Here is a 17,252-nt window from a genome sequence, read left to right on the forward strand (position 1 = left end):
AGCTACTCTTAACCTAGGTTCCTCCAAAGCAGGGTCAGAAGCAAGGACTTGCAGGCAGGTACTTTATTTGGGTTCCCAGGTGGCTCAGTGGTAAAGAATCTGCTGCCAGTTCAGGAGATGTGGGTTCTGTACCTGGGTCGGAAATATCCCCTAGGAGGAAATGGCAGCCCACTCCCAGTATTCTTGCCTGGGAAATGCCATGGACAGAGGAGCCTGGCGGGGTCACAAAAATTCATGGGGTCACAAAGACACGACTTAGTGACTAGCATACAACTTTATTTGGGAGATGGTCCCAGGAAGAGGAGGGAGGGCCTGGGAGGAGTAAAGTAGAAGGAAAACGCCAGTGCAAAGTTGCATTTCCAAGTTGCTCACCTCTGTAAGAGGAGGGACTTATTCTTGCTGGAATGCTATAGAATGCACTTCAGGGTTTTCCATCTGAGAGATGAAAAGGGGGAGTAGTCATCCACTGGCTGCTGACTCCTATTGCTCAAGAGCTTCCCTGGGGAGTTAACTTCCTTGGCTGTGAATAAAAGATGGAGAGGAGAAGATGGGAATAAAAGATGGGCAGGAGAATGTGAGGTAGGGCCCAAGAAGTATTTCATGCTTTTTCTAACGCCTTCCAGTGTTTCAGTAGAGAAGTCAGCTCTCAGTCTTGGTGTCTCTGACTTTGAAGATTTTCCCTGTCTTGGGTTTCCAACAGCTTCTCCACCATGTGCCTCAAATAACTTTGTCAAACTTGAGCACATAGGATTAATTCATTCTTCTCATTGTGTCTTATGCATTGTCTGGAAAATTCTTAGCCATTATCTCTTGGAATATTGAGTCTGATTCTCTTTTTTTTTCCTTTTTGGGACTTCAATTATGTGTACAGGCCTACTTAGTATTATTTTACTGTGCTTTGCAGATATTGTGTGTATGTGGCTTTTTTTTTCTAAAACAAATTGAGGGTATGTGGTAACCCTATATTGCTCAAATCTTTTGACTTGATCATTTTCCCAAGGTGCCATTTTCCCAACAAGATTTTCTCATTTTGTGTCTGTGTCACATTTTGATAATTCTCATATTTCCAGCTTTTTCACTATTATTTGTTATAGTGACCTCTGATCAGTGATCTTTGGTGTTACTATGCTAAAAGATTATGGCTCACTGAAAGCGCAAATGATAGTTAGCATTTTTAGTAATGAAGTATTTTTATTTTTAAGTATTTTTAAATTAAGGTGTGTACATTTTTTAAGACATAATGCTATTGTACACTAAATAGGCTGCAGTATACTACAAACATAACTTTTATATGCACTGGGAAATCAAAAACTTTGTGTGACTTGCTTTATTGTGATAGTCACCTTATTGCAATGGTCTGGAATCAAACTTGCAATATCTCCAAGGAGTGCCTGTATAACTTTCCGTACAATCCCAGGTTTATTAACTGCTTCCTCTTTTCTTCTTCAGTATTTTCCATTTTTCTTTCCATGCATCCAAACTTGATTTTTAATTTTTTTTTAAGTTTCCTAAGTCTCTCTTCAAATGTGTCTGATTTGCTGTTGAGTATCCACCCAATGAATTCTAAGTTCATGATGAATTTCATAGACAATGATCCCATTATCTGAATTACTTATGTGTGTTTCAAGTCTGTTGTCTTAGTCTTCAGCCATGTGGTCTTTTCTCCTTATGTGCCTAGTTAATTTTATATGTGTACCAAGCACTGCATGTAAAAAATATGTAGAAATAATCTGAGTTTGGGGCTCTTAGTCTTCAGTGGACCCTGAATTACACTTTTTATTCTTCACAGCCCTGTGAGTCTGCTGGAAGCTCTATTCAGCTTCTGAACCTGTTACCCATGCTTTCAGATTGGCAGCTGCATCTAGGAGAAAAGCAGCCTTTGGGGTCAGCTCACTTTCTGGGCTTTCCTCTGTTTCCAGATCTTGTTCCTATAATTTCTTACAGCTTATGTAAAATGAGCTTTCCAAGTTGCTCTTAACAGGAAGGGTGATCCAAACTATTCAATTTACCATTCCTGGGGTAGAACTCCATCCTGATGAAAAATGTTTTCTGTTTCCTTATGGAAAATGGATGCAGGACTCTATTTTTAATTAAAAGTTGATTCGGATTTCCCTGGACTAGCCAAGGCAGATAATCATATGGATAGGGAGGAATTTGGGTGGTTTTTAAAGACTTCTTAGGTTCCGAGTGTCCTCTTTTGTTGTTACAGTGAAGTGCAGTTTTTAAAAATAAATGACCTTCTATGGGGCTTCCTAGGTGGCGCTAGTGGTAAAGAATCTGCCTGCCAATGCAGGAGACATAAGAGACACAGGTTTGATCCCTGGCTAGGGAAGATCCTCTGGAGGAAGGCATGACAATCCACTTCAGTATTCTTGTCTGGAGAGTCCCATGAACAGAAGGGCTAGCCTCAGATAGGCCATAGTCCATGCAGTCGCCAAGAGTTGAATATCATGGAAGTGACTTAGCACACACGCACATAGATAATGACACCATCTTCTTTCTCTCGGGCCCACAGTGTCAGCTGGTTCCTTCTTTATTTCACTATTATGCCTCCAAGGGAGACCGCCCCTTTCCAAAATGCCCTGTTCTCTTCCAGAAGGGGTGTTTTTCCAAGACTGCTGCCTCTGGTCCTCTGCATTTCCAGCCCCTTGCGTTCACTTCCCCAGTGACCAATGCTGTGATCCACCAGGCCTTAGACCTGTTCTCAGTATTTCCTCTCTCAGGGTGGGCTATCTCCTGGGAGAACCTTAGCTGATACCATCTGTGTTCGGACACCACTGGAATCTGGCCACAGGCGCCTCTCTTACACTTAACCCTTTGCCCTGCTTCCCCTCTGGTGTGGGCTTCTGAGCTGACGTTTATTTCCCTCACTTACACATAAAGTGAAGTTTGTAGAATTTTCTTCTAGTTATGTTGTAGGACTGGGTTATTTCCTGTCCTGTTAGAACCCTAAACCGTAAAAACACTTATTTTGAACTTTTAGATGAAATTATTTTCTAGCTAGCCTTTTACTACTCAGTTCTAAGTTCACTGTATTTTGTTCAGAAACAAATTGTTAAGATTTTGATTCTTTGGAAAAAGAGACTTCTTTTGTGGTTGAGTACATGGTTAATTTTTCTTTGAATGTTCTACATGCATTCTATATCCATTTGAGTTTAGTAATCATACTGAGTAAATCTAGACTTTTTATTTTTGATCTATCACTTTCTTGAGAATTAAATTCTATCAAGACCCATGTAGTTATTATAGTCCTGTCAATCACTGCTTCATGAATTTTGAGGCTATACTGCAAAATATTTAACACACACACACACATATAGTATATATGGGGATATTCCCGACCCAGGGATCAAACCTGCAACTCCTGCACTGGCAGATGGTCCCTTTACCATTGCTCCATCCGGGAAGCGTGTGTGTGTGTGTGTACACATGTATGTGTGTGCTTGTGTGTGTATTCAAGTTGGCTACATCTCTGATCTGTTGTTCCCTTTAACAGTATAAAATCTTTGTCTCTTGTTTTCCACACTGGATTAGATTTTGTCTGATATTAAAACTGTCACCCCACCTTAATGTTTCATATATTTAATACTTCTATCTCTTGTTTTATAGCTTTTCTTTCCTCTCTTGGTTAGAAAAGTCTCCCCAGTCTTTAGACTGTATTGTAGTCTCTTTTCTTCCAAAATTCCTCTTACTTTTTCTGTTGTTAATGATGATGGGTAAACTATGACAAAACACATGTATAGAATATACAGCTTGATTTTTAATGACACATTTCCTTAAAATTTCTTAAAAACACCTTATGCTTCAGCTTCTTATCAGTTGATTCCTAAGAGCTTTCTGAGTTTCAGCCTCTGTTACTTCACTGTAAAAAGGTACAAGAAGCAAAGACATAAAAATTAGCTTGCTGTTTCCTTAGTTTCATAATGGCTGACTAAGAGTGCCCCTGTTATGTTAAATTAAGTGAAGACAACACAATGAGACATTTTGGGAAGGCTGTTGTAACTCACAGATCCTAGTATCTAAAGACGTCCTTAGAGTGGGAATGTAAATTGGTACAGCCACTGTGGAGAAGAGTAGGGAGGTTCCTTAAAAACTAAAAATAAAACTACCATATGACCCAGCAATCTCACTCCTGGGCACATACGCAGAGAAAAACCATAATTCACAAGGACACATGTGCCCCGATGTTCACTGCAGCACTATTTATAACAGCTAGGACATGGAAGCAGCCTAAATGTCCATCAGCAGAGGAATGGATAAAGATGTGGTACATATATACAGTGGAATATTACTCAGCCATAAAAAGGCATGAAATTGGGTCATTTGTAGAGATGTGGATGGAATTAGAGACTGTAACACACAGTGAAGTAAGTCAGTGAAAAACAAATATTGTATATTATCGCATATATGTAGAATCTAGAAAAATGGTATAGACAATCTCATTTGCAAAACAGAAATAGAGAAAGAGATGTAGAGAAGAGCAAACACACCGACACCAAGGGGGGAAAGGGGAAGTAGGATTAACTGGGAGACTGGGATTGTCGCATACACACCATCAATACAAAGTACTGGGGTGACCTAAACGGGAAGGAAATCCAAAAGGGGGGATACATGGACACGTAAAGCTGACTCACCTTGCTGTATAGTATAAACCACACAACACTGTAAAGCAACTGTACTACGATAAAAATTAATTTAAAAAAAGATGTGGTTAGAGCGTAAGAAAACAGGAAGGAAACACATGTGCTTTGACTAATAACTAAAAACGAGCAGGGGGATAGACAGGTGGGAAGAAATGTCACAGTGGAATATAGGTGTGAAGAGAACAGAGGACAGAAATATAAAGATCAACACGTACATCTGATTTAAAAAGAAAACTGATGACATTCAGTGGCGGGAGATGATTCTGTTATGGGGATGAGAAAGGCGCATCTCAATAAAGTGTGAGAAAGGGCAGAAGGCAAGGAGAAGCCCAAAGGCATCTACCACAGAAAAGAGCTCATGTTCTGAGTCTGATGGAACCACGTTTTACTTCAGAAAAACTGAAGGAGAAACACGGTTTAAATACATGAGTCGATGTTACATGGAAAACGCAAAGGGCAAGAACAAAAGGTGTGACGGTAGCAGGAACACGGGCCCCGTTTCCCAGGAGGTCAGACTGTCAGGGGCAGTCCACTGGTGGTACTTTGAAATGGAAGTGAAGAGTCTATCTTGTAAGATAAAAGAGATTGGGATGAGATGTTTTCTTATTCTGCATTTTCAGATTTTGAAACACTTGTTTCTGTAGCTTTGATATTTTTTAGCTTTCTGGTTGACCTGTGGGTTGTTTTTGTACTGAACAAAGAGAATGGAAAGCTGCCTTTGCTCCCATTCATGGATCTAATTAGGCATGTTGCCCAATCTGTAATAAATCATGGGTTTAGTTTTTCTTTGCTAAGGTGGTCAGAGGCCTTCAGGCATGAGTGACTTATTAAAATGTACTCTCATAGTTGGGGATGAATGATCATCCTGGTATTGTCAATCACTCAATAATTTTATATCCCCAAAGCTCTCCCTTGGTTGTTTTGTACTACACAAAGATGAACATTTTATTCTCGTATTTGTTCTTAGACATGATTCACATTTTGCGATATCTAGAGCATAAGGAAATCATTCTAAATTCAGCAATCGTGCCAGGTTGACTAAAAAAACGTATTTTCCATATCCACAGAAATGTTAATCAGATTCTTGTTAGAACATGTGTAAGAAGTGGTTTTCATTGTCACAGCTCTTGATGTCAGATTACTAAAATAATTTATGTTTTGTTGTAGGAACATGGGTGCATGCAGAGCCTTCCCAATCACACAACCGCTCTCGGCCCACACTTCTTCATAATACACAGAAATTATTTGCATTTTGTGGTAACGAGTGAATGGCAGCAACAGTAGAATTTCAACGTGGCTGTTCTTTATTTGATTAAATATATTCTCTATTTATTCTTAAAAAAACTAATTTAAGTTAAACGGCAATAAACCATGATAATTTAGAAAACATGTTGAAACTGAGAGTGAAGAGAAATGTTCTCTACGTAAACCACACTGTAAACCATAAAACTTATTTTTGTCAACTGCTTCTCATGACAGTGGCTAGGAATTTGACATTTCTACTACAGTAGGCAAAAAAACATGTAAAATACACTCTCCCACATACCACATCACATCTCTATTTATATTTCCAAACTAAAAGCATTTCAGCCCCCAAAAGTGCTGAGTGTACTGTGTTCGTTTACACCAAGAGCTGTAAGTTCACACAGGCCTTACCTTAAATGGGTGCATTTGTGTGGCCAGGCCCCTCTACCCTCAAGCCATACTCATTGGATCAGGCTTGGCTCACCAGGAGAAAAACATTGCTCTTGATCCTAAAAGGTGGGAAACTTTTCAGTGAACTCTGGTCAACCCAAGACAAAACAAAAAGCTATCCTAGAAACCTGTCTGAAGCATCCAGGATCACTTATCCACTTCAGGATGTGCCAGCAGTTATTCAGCTCCTTAGGAAAATGAGTTTTGTGAAAATTCATGTAATTTGAGGCTGAGTATTTTAAAACTAGAAAAGGAATCTTAAGTTATCTGTTATGGTACACATGAAAGTGACAGAAATGTGGCTAGTGCTCTGATGTCAGCTGAGATATATATTCTATACAGTTGACTAGATCTCAGCAGATTTCTAATAAAAACTTCCCTTTTCCACTTCGAGATCATAAGAAGTCAGCACAATCTGGTCTTCTCCCTACAGAAAGGGCATTTAGTTTGGGATGTAACGTTTTAAAACAATAACACAAACCTCCTGGGAGAATACCACAATAAATGTCTCAGAAACCACTCAGTTAATCCCAGGGTATAATCCGGCTGTTTTAAATTACTGCAGGGAATATTACGGGCCTTAATGACACTGTAACTGCTTAAAGCCAAAGAAAGCTAGAAAGAGAGGCCAAAAAGATGAGCTCAGAGCCAGCTGAAGTGACAACAAACATGTGGCTGTTTACTAGGGTTGGAGAGGTTTAGTCTGCAGATGTTTGTGGTCTCTGGAAGGCTTCAGAGGAATGAGCTGTTATGAAGATTTGCCGAGTTTGATGAGAGCAAGATTCTTCCTGGAGATGGCAGGCCCCAGACAGGGAGGCCCAATGGTAGAGACAGAATTTATAGATTTCTGTGGTCAGGTCATACTCTACTGGTTCCACAATGTACATCAACAAATTAATATTGTACGGATGTCATTTCAAAGCCTCTTAAAGACGAGAGTCATTATTGAAGTCATTAGAGCACAGATGGTTCAAACTATATGCAGATATTCATACTTGCATTTTTGCATTATGGCTGCTTTTTTTTTTTCTGTTGAACTGTAATGAATTGTCTCATAATCTATTCCATCTTCTTGCCATTAGCAGGCTTTGAATGTTCACAAATAGGAGCAAAGAACTCATTTTCCAGAGCTTTAATCACACAAAGAGGGAATGCCTAATTCTCTAAATGAAATGGTCTGTGATCACTGAAGCAGAGATTTAATATATCACGGCAAATTAGGTAGATTTTAATAAATTACTTATCTCTCTGAATACTTTACATATGCTTAAGAAGGAACATAGCCTGTTTGCAAACAGTGAAAACCCACAGCCTATAAAAATCCTTTGAAGAAAATGACAAATAAAAAAGTAAATTAAAAAATGAAATGCATTATATCCTAGACCTCTAGAGACAATTCCTTTGCAGCATTGATTCACAGCTCCATTAAAAATATCAATTAAATCCTTCAGTGAGATTGAGTAAAAGCTAGAAAATTAACTTTCTGAGCTGCTTTTCAAGGATCTGGTTATCCAGATACACCCGAGCATTGTACAAGCTTGATGTAAATTTTAAAAAAATGATAAAAAGATACTCCTTTCAGGTCTAACTAAGCATATCAGAATCTGAGTCATATTTTTAGTATTTTCTTTCTCTGTCATAAGCTAAGTTTTCAAAGTGTATATTTCATGTATAAATATTTCTTCTTTATATACACACATCCCTGGATCCATGTGACCATTACAAATATCTGAAAACAATACAAATATTAATAAGAAAAGCTATACTTTTTAGGAAGGAAAAATAAAACTTGCAGTGATTTAATAAGTTGGTGCCAAGTCTCATTCTTTATATTTAATTGATAGAAACGGCATGCATCAAAGAAAATGCATACTGAGCTTTAATGTGCATAAAATGGATATTAGCATTTTAAAGAGGAAGATTAACACATTAATCCAAGTAATTTTCATATATTGCTTCTAATAAAATCTTCACAGCATAAAACTCTTAATGAGGCTAATCATAGGCATTCCATTTAGTGGGAAAATTAGGGATAACATAAAAGTATTTCTTTTTCAGAGGTTTTCTAAGATTTATGCTATTTTGCTTATTAAAAATAAAAATGGGAATTGCGTTTCAGTTCTTCATAAGGAAATGTTGAAAATGCAAATAGACTTTCTCATGTTATCATGTAGGTATAAATTATTGAGAAGGTGTTGCCCACTGTGGAGAACTTAAGTTCTCAAGGGGTGGCAGTCATGGGAAGAAGGGAATAGAAAAATAAACAAATGAAAAAGTATACAAAACTTGAACACTTCAAACCCCGGTCCTCCCCGCCCCAGCTTCCCATGAATTATAGATTACATACACCAGAGTAATTACAGAAACCTCATCTAAACGCTTTCATGTGAGCATTTACTCAGGAGTAGGAGATGCCTCTGGAACAGTTTCTTTCAAGCCTCCAAGTCATCTCTGAATTGCTCGTAGACAGACCGTAGGGCATGGAGTGCTTCGACTGTTACCCTGAGCTTGCCAATACCTCCACCACCTGCTCTGGCATCCAAAACTAGGGAGAGAATAGCAGAGAAGTGTTAATATCATTCAACAGATTTTTCTTGAGATAAGCCTAATTGAAATAGTAGTTGAAAAGATGAAAACAGCTCTATAAAAGTCCCAAATTCACTGGTATCAGAAATCTAAGAATTAAAGTTTGTCATGTGTGTATGAATGTGTATACCCATTTCAGAGGTATGGCATGTAGGCATGTATGAATACACATTGCTTCTAGAGTTAAAACTAATTATCTGATCCTGACCTTTACCTAGTAGAAAGGCTATAGGATAATGATTCCCACATAGAATCAGAATTTCTTAGAAACAAAAAGTCTAAAAGGGATCAATATATGACAGTGAAGAATTTGTTCTAACATAGAGTGTTAGCAAATAACAGAATGGCAACCCACTCTAAAGAAATTATGTGATCATAATTTGAAATGCTTATTTATCTTTCTAAGGGAAACATTCCATTTAAAATAGATTATATGTGGGACTTGCCTGGCGGTCCAGTGGCTAAGACTTCATGTTCCCAATTCAGGGGGCCCATGTTCGATCCCTGGCTGGGGAACTAGATCCCACATGCCACTAAGAGTTTGCATGCTGCAACTAAAGATCCCATATGCTACAACTAAGACCCAGCACAGCCAAATAAATATTAAAAAACAGATGATATGTGAAATGAGAAAAAGTTAAAAAGGCAGACCCAGAATCTTAAAAAGTCTATGGACTGGTTTTGGGGATCTACGAACAGATGTTGCAGGAAAGAAAATGTAAAATTTTTGAGTGTCAGTGGGCTTCTCTGGGAAGGAGGCACAGCTTTCAATGGTGTGCCAAAGGGGGATTGTTTGATCATTCTCTGAGTTCAGGGGTGGCAGCGAAATGGGCTGTTGATTCAGGCTCCACCCTCTGTGAACAGTGACACCTACTAGTTATTTCAAGGCCAGCATTTTGGCTCTGGTAAGTCTGAGAGCACTTAGGAGTCTATACAGTTTCTTTTGTTTTTGTATGTGTGGTTTTCTTGAACTTTTAATATGTGTGTGCCTAATTCCAAGAAAATTTGTAAGGAAACCTTCATATAAAACTTAATATACAAAGACTTAGAGAAATGAGCAGGTAGGGAGACTGCGGGGGCACAGGTGGTCCCCAGTACAGAGAGGAGTCTTCACCTCTTCTTTGGGATGTTTCATGTCTATGTCTGGCAAAGCAATAAAAAACTGACCTGACTAGTGTTTTAATTTTCTGACTCTTTCCCAGAACAAGGCCACAATAGGTGTCTACATCAGGTCAATATGGTCACGTGTGGTCTTGCAGAGTGAGAAGATGGTGTGTGAAACAGAACTGACTGGAGAAGAGATTAAGAATACAAAGCAGAGATAATTTTGATCCTTTTTGTCTCTTGGTTCTGACTGTCTTTATTGGATTTAGGTTAATATTTTAATCCTCTCATCTTTTTCTTCTATGCCTACCAAAGTTGTGACATGTATATGATATGTATGTGATGTGTACAGATTATAAAATTTCCCAGAACAGGTTTCTAATTTGGTTACTTGGTCTAACTTGGTTAATTATTTGGCTTGATCCTGAATTTGGCGCACTTGACACATATCCAGGGCAAGCCTGACGGCTAAATTATGGTATAAGCAGAGTGCCTGGCACTTAAGAGGTGCCCAGTTTAGTGTTCAGTTAATGCATGAATCAATGAGTTAACAAACCATTTACATTCTTCCAGCTGTGGATGGCTCTGCAGACTTAAGAAGTGAGACTAGGACTCAGCCTCATTGCTCCATTTATTGTATAGCTCAGGCCATCCCTGATTATTATTATTAAAAGTCTTGATTTTGTAAAGTACAATTCCTTCAGCAGATTCTAAATGTGTTACATAAGGATTAAAGAGTAGAAACTAGGCATTGGTGGGACTCATACTTGGTGAGGTAAAAGTCAAGAAGCGGGCTTTTTGTAAAGAATCCCTAACTCCTCCCTGAATCCTGATGAGAAGCAAGTGACCAGAATGACTCAGTTATTAGCTGTGACTCTACCACCGGATTATAACACGGAATTAAAGAGAAGCCTTGCAAAAGACACTGTAACAATCACTCAGAATAGCATGCCTTAGCTGAAATAAGGCATGAGGCTTCTATAAACAACATTAAAAACAATCTGATGGCCAAATTATTGTCACACTCCCCGACACCCCCCATACTAACAAAATGAGTAATTCCTTGTGAAACGCAATTAATTATTTTAAAATTTCTGTTGACTCAAAGGAAGGCAGAGAAGGAGGGGAATGCAGGGAAAGATTCCAGCTTCAACAGAAAGTCAGCTTGAGTTGCAAAGGGTTCAGCTCGTGTGTGACTCAACATCTTTGCAGCCAGCAAAAAGGTTTTAATAAAGGCTTTGGGTTTCAGCAATTGCTGGTGGTACAGATTGAGCAACACTTCCACCCGTACCATCGATATTTTGCTCGATGATGTCTCTTCCTTCCCGAAACACGTCCGCGAGGTCAACGGTAGCGATGCCAACGTCCTCACACTCCAGGTCCTGCTCATCCTCAGGAGGGTCACTGACCACAGTGAAGCGGACACTGAGGAGGGGAAGGGAGAACATCCCCGGAAAGTGAGAGGAAACCACCGCAAAGGAAACAAGACTCCTGAACGGGTTTTTAAAAAATCACAAATTGTGACATTTCAAAGTTTTCTATCATTCCAATAAAAAGAAAAGTGCATTAGATAAATTATTCTATGAGTGATTAGAATGATTAGCACACACCCAGACTTCACATGAACACTAATTCACTTTTCTCAGCACTGATTACCATTTATCTCTAGAATCTGAGAAAATTACTAGGCGAAGAGAAGAACCAGATGTTCACTCTATTACACAATTATCTGATCATATTTTGACATGTCTACTGTTGAGGCTTAAAGGATCAAGTGAGTAAAAACCATGGAGGTTAGGGCAGTGTTTTCAACAGAAAAGCAACATTTTCTATAGAAACGCACAATTTTAGAGTTTCTAATAAGCAGCTTAACCAACTGTGTTCTATATATTCTGAATTATGTTAGATAAATGCTGCAGTTCTGCCCAACAGCTATATGAAATGTTTGTATTACTTCAGCAAGCTTTTAACTTACAATCATAGCATCCAAGTTTTATTTTACTTTTAGACATATAATTGTAGGGTTCTGATGGAACTGATTTGAATTAGTGGCTTGTGTTTGGGCCAAACACGGATTGACCAAATGACAGGAATTTACAGTTAAGTAGTCTTTTGATATGTCTTGGCAGCATAGCTTAAACCATGAATCCTTGTAAACTACCATATTAACCATTTTCAAAATGTATCCATCCCAAATCAGATGCAAACAAGAAACTTGTTTCTTAGATAACATTCTTCAGTAAAAAATCTAAGTCTCTGAGACGCTGTGCCTTAAAAAATATGCACAGTTAAAATCCTTTCCAAATACTTACAGGTAAACATGACAATATTTTAAAATAATTTGCTAAAAGTATTAACATTTCATTTCTTTACTAAGTCCCTGCATTTTGGCTAGCGACACATTTTGTTCAGGAAATAGAAATCCCTTAAGTTGAAACCAAAGGTAATACCTATTTACACAATAACTATAATTGTGAAGACTACAGAATGGTCTGCAAAGTGGGTAAGATGGATATTTTATATGATGCATAAAATAGAGAAATTAAGTGGTTAACAACAAGGCCCTACTGTATAGCACAGGAAACTCTGCTCAATGTTATGTGGCAGTCTGGATGGGAGGGGGGTTTGGGGGAGAAGGAATACATGTGTATGTGTGGCTGAGTCCCTTCCCTGTCCACCTGAAACCATCACAACACTGTTAATCAGCTACACCCCAGTACAAGGTAAAAAGTTAAAAAAAAGATTAAGTGGTTAAGGGCATCCATTTTGGGTTCAAATTTCTGCCTTACTATTTATTAGCTGTGTGACTTTATACAAATTACTTGACCTCTCTGATCTCAGTTTCCCTATCTGTAGGATAGTAATTCATTCAGCTCTTGTTAAGATCAAATTAGATGATACATTAAACAGTACCTGGAACACAGTAAGCACTAAATAAGTGTTTGCTCTCTTATTATTATTATTATTTTTAACCTAGGTAGAGTTCCTTAAGCCTCTCCATTTCTAGGGGGAGAGAAAAAGAAGGCATGGGAAAAGCTTGTTTCAATAGAAAACAGAGACGCCCAAATTACCCAATGGCTATATCACTCAAACAAGAAGAATAATGATGAAAGATATTGTCCTAAAATGAGTGTGCTTAGAAAAGAAGGAATTAGAAGTGATATTTGATGCACATTTTATACCCACAAGACTTACAGAGAAGATAGAGGCTACAAGGTTATAACAATAATGTTAAGTGTTATCCTTAAATAATGTCTCATCTAAGGATAATATCTATCACTTTACAAATGCAGACTACAACCTCCACTGAATATATGAGAATTCTAGACAAAAAGGAAAAAAAAAAACCCTTTTAAATGCCAACAAAAGGGCTAAACATTAAAAAAAAAAAGCAGTATTTCTGGTTTAAATTCTGTCGAGAGCAAAGTGAGATATCAAATACAGAAATAAATTAATGTTAGGCTGAAAAGGGAAGAAGGTGCACTAAGACAGTTTAAAAACTATATAGTTTAGCCTTGGTTTAGGCTAAACTGTATATGTACATACATGGACTCGCGTGGACACATCTTATCTTACCTTGAACCCTGTCAGACAAGAGAGATGGAACCCTGCTTTATGTGAAGAGGCTTCACTAACCAGCTTAAATGTCATCTCCTTGGATTTGCCTTCATGTTGTTATTTTCTTTACTCCTACTTTTTTTTGGCTGGGCTACATGGATCTTGGGATCTTAGGCCAGGGAGCGAGCCCAGGCCTGGCAGTGGAAGCTTGGAGCCCTAACCACTGGATTGCCAGGGGAGTCCCTTGTTTAGCTTTCTCTTAGTACCTACTGTAATGTAGAGTTGGTTGACTTGTTGGATGTCTCCCTCAGCGAGATGTATATTCCATGAGTGCAGAGACTTCCTCTTATCCAGCATTTTAGTTCCTGATACGTAGGTAGGGATCATAAATGTTTGTTGAACTACTGTGTGAACTGCAAAACCGAAGTCCTAGTTGAAGACTGGCTGGAGAAGGCCAGCTTGGTGCTGGATGGGCCTCAAGATTGAGACCTCAAATGTTTGTTGTCATTTAGGGAAACCAGAAGACAGTGAAACTCCTTAGATCATTTACCATTTTTGATTCTTTCCACACTCTGAAATACTTCCTTTTTATATTAAACAGGATAGAAGAGACTAAGGGTCACCTGTGAATTTTATGCTGGATCTGCACAGAAGAACACTTGCAGGGAAGAAATGAAACCAAAAAGAAGCCTTAAGGCAGTGTCAAAACTATGACTTCAAAGAAATAGTTTTCAGACTTCCATTTCAGTGTGTTGCCTCACTTTTAATGTGACGCTTATCTACTTGTAAATATAGCATGGGGCAGCAAGCAAAGGTGCTATATGTAATTCACTATATTATACAATGCACCTCATTTTATATGTGTCAGGGAAGTTTGGTCAAACTTATCTAGCTGTGGCTGAATATGTTATCACCAGTTTACGAGAGGGCTGCTGTCTGAGCAAACACGTTCTCATAATCTAGGAGGTACTTGGAGTAATGTGACCTGAGTATTTACAAGAAGCGAGAACATTCACTGGAATCACAGCTGTCTTTTGGCTGTGGACAAATGTAAATTCTTTTTTTTTCTTAAGAAAATGACACTGCCTCCCGCGATGGCCCCGTCCCTCCCTTGGCAGGCAGAGGAGCTCGCGGCTGGCGCTCCAAGCCCTCCCTCGGCTGCATCAGCCCCGAGTTAGTCACTCTGCCCCTGCATCGCCTTTTACTGTGTTTTTCTAAAATGACAGGAACATTTGTGTCTTTGGGGGGCATTTAGAAATTTTAACAGAAACAATGGTGGAGGAGTGGGAGTCATTATAGTTATTGTGGACTTCTAATTTTATTTTTTAAAGCTCAGTTCTGGACAGTGATAACTAGCTTGTCGACCACAGAGAAGCAGGTGACATGGCCAGTGTGGTCTAATCACTAGTGACCTGCGATGCCTGAGGGACTGGTGGTATGTGAGGGGGCCTTGAAAGAAACTTAAGTATACAAAGTAAGTAAAATCTGAGTGACTATCTACCGTCCTGGGAAAAACACCAAACCTTAAAGTAATTAACAGGGTTTTCCTACTCTTTCTTCAGAATCAAGATCCAAGGAAACAATACATGTATTTCAAGGACTTAAAGAAAAAGTCACTGTCGGATCCTAAGAACTAAGAATTTCAGTTTCCTTTCATGAAACAGAAGACTGGATGCTGGTTTGAAAGCTCTTTTGAAAAATCTAATGTTGTGAACATTCACTTGATGACCTCGAGCAAAGAGATGAACTTGAGTCTCTTTCTCAGGTTGGGGGCTAAGCTCAGGTAAGGCAGTGAGCAGCTGTATCATCATGGGCCATAAAGGCAAGGAGAGGAAGACAATGGAGAGATAAAGGGGCCCCCCAGGCCGAGGGGGATGAGCCAGTAAAGGGTCATCGGTGAAGCCCAGCTCAGCGTTCATAGGCGGCACTGAGGTAACACCTCAGGCTGCATGGATGGGTGTTCACTCAAATGCACGAACTCACTAAGATCACATTCTTCTTCTCCTTCTCGAAAAGGTTTAATTTCTATACTGACCCAAAATGCAAAGTGCCCTGTTCAAATTTGCCCAAAAAGACATTAAAAAATAACATGAAATGATGAATTATTAAACCGTGATAGTGATGGAAAAATGTCTCAAAGGCTGAGGAGCTATTACAAATAATAATATTATTATATACTTACTACTGCTTATCATGACTGCAGTGAATACCTACCGTGCACTTAAACTCTGTGTGAGGAGCTAGTCTATCCATCTAACATGTTATCATCACAACCCTCACAACCACCCTATATGGAATTATTGTTTCCATTTTACAGGTGCGGAAAGTGAGGCAGACGGTGGTGGTCTGGGGTCAGACAGCTAGTGAGGGAACAAGAATTTACACTCCAGACACTGGGTCCAGAGCGCCCCCTCCTGGCAATCACTGTGAGGAGCTTTAGCGTGGCGGTGAGGTGCTTTATATACTAACTACACTGTACGGGTCTTTTGGTTTGCAGAGCACTCTAGGATCTTTACTCTGTAGGACAGGCAGGGCCATGATATTTCTAGGAGGAAAGAGACGCAGAGAGGTCACATACTCGTTCAAGGACACACAGCGAATCAGGGAAGGTATGTTTTGCTTCCTTATCTTGTGCTATTTTTTTTTAAACCATACCATGCTACCTTGTATAAACCATCAGGTAATTTAGAATGCTTAAAATGTACCTTCTATTAGGCATCTCTTGTTTCAGTAGTATAGCTTTTAAGATGTCTCTCTTGGCCTGGTTGTTTTCTTTATCCACGTAGATCACTAAACCAAAAAAAAAAAAAAAAAAAATTCACAGGAGGCAGTCACTCAGGAATATGCGACGTTAGTACCATTCTGTATTTGTATAAATACCTGTTTTTAGAGATGCGTGCCACCTCGCTTGTACGCCTGGGAAAAGAAAGCAGCGCTGGAAACCAGAATCAAATCTGAACAGTCATGTGATCTAATGTCATGTCACTGGCAGGTCTATGTGCACGCTGTCAGAAAAGATACAAGCAACATCTGAGAGTGCCACATCGCTGTCACTGCCTGTTAATGGCGGTGGCAGTCACGGCAGTAAAAGCCAGCGGTCTTTACTGCTTTGTATTTGAGGGATTTACTGCATTTTCTTTCACCCAAGGAGCGAGTGATAATGATAATGTATGGCAGAGAGCTTGTCCTTCCTGACAGCCCCGGTAATTTAATCCTCCTTTCCTGCCACAACACGAAATAAAAGAGGCATCCTAGTGCGTTGGGTTGAGGAAATTCACAGGCTGACGTTTGTTCGTGGTTGGGTGGGGGATACGGGATAGACTTGTGGAGGGAGGCGGGGAGAGGCTTTTTCGGGTGTGAAGTTTGTCTGTGGGTTTTCAAGGTACATGCTGGCATGCAGGGATGTGGCTAGACTTTACAGAGCTGAAATATCAGATTAGATAACTCATCTGAATCCCATCAGGAAGAAGATGGTGAACACGTAAAAGTAAATAAATGTCTGCACTTTGGGAAAATGGCATCTTGGAGTGTGAACACTTCACTTTTCATCCTGCTTATTTTTTTCTCAGCTTGGCAGCCCTTCAGTCATAACTTAGCTGTGGAAGACATTTCTTTTTCAGATGCCATTTTGGAGTTAAAGTCTCTCTGGTGACCAGATCTCAATTT

The 17,252-nt window shown here is 39.2% G+C and overlaps 1 protein-coding gene across 1 annotated transcript in view; it reads right to left on the minus strand.

Annotated features, from left to right (window-relative positions):
• Positions 1–5,945: 5,945 nt before the first annotated feature.
• Positions 5,946–17,252, minus strand: part of RPGRIP1L (RPGRIP1 like) — a 96,381-nt gene continuing 85,074 nt past the window's right edge. The window contains exons 24-26 of the mRNA XM_065925348.1: positions 16,292–16,376; positions 11,320–11,453; positions 5,946–8,883 (exon numbers count right to left, since the gene is read on the minus strand). Of these exons, the coding sequence (XP_065781420.1) occupies positions 8,771–8,883; positions 11,320–11,453; positions 16,292–16,376 (332 nt within the window). The 3' untranslated portion in view covers positions 5,946–8,770. The remainder of the gene's footprint in view (positions 8,884–11,319; positions 11,454–16,291; positions 16,377–17,252) is intronic.

This window comes from Muntiacus reevesi, chromosome 2 (genome assembly GCF_963930625.1).
Source record: "Muntiacus reevesi chromosome 2, mMunRee1.1, whole genome shotgun sequence".
NCBI classification, from domain to species: domain Eukaryota; kingdom Metazoa; phylum Chordata; class Mammalia; order Artiodactyla; family Cervidae; genus Muntiacus; species Muntiacus reevesi.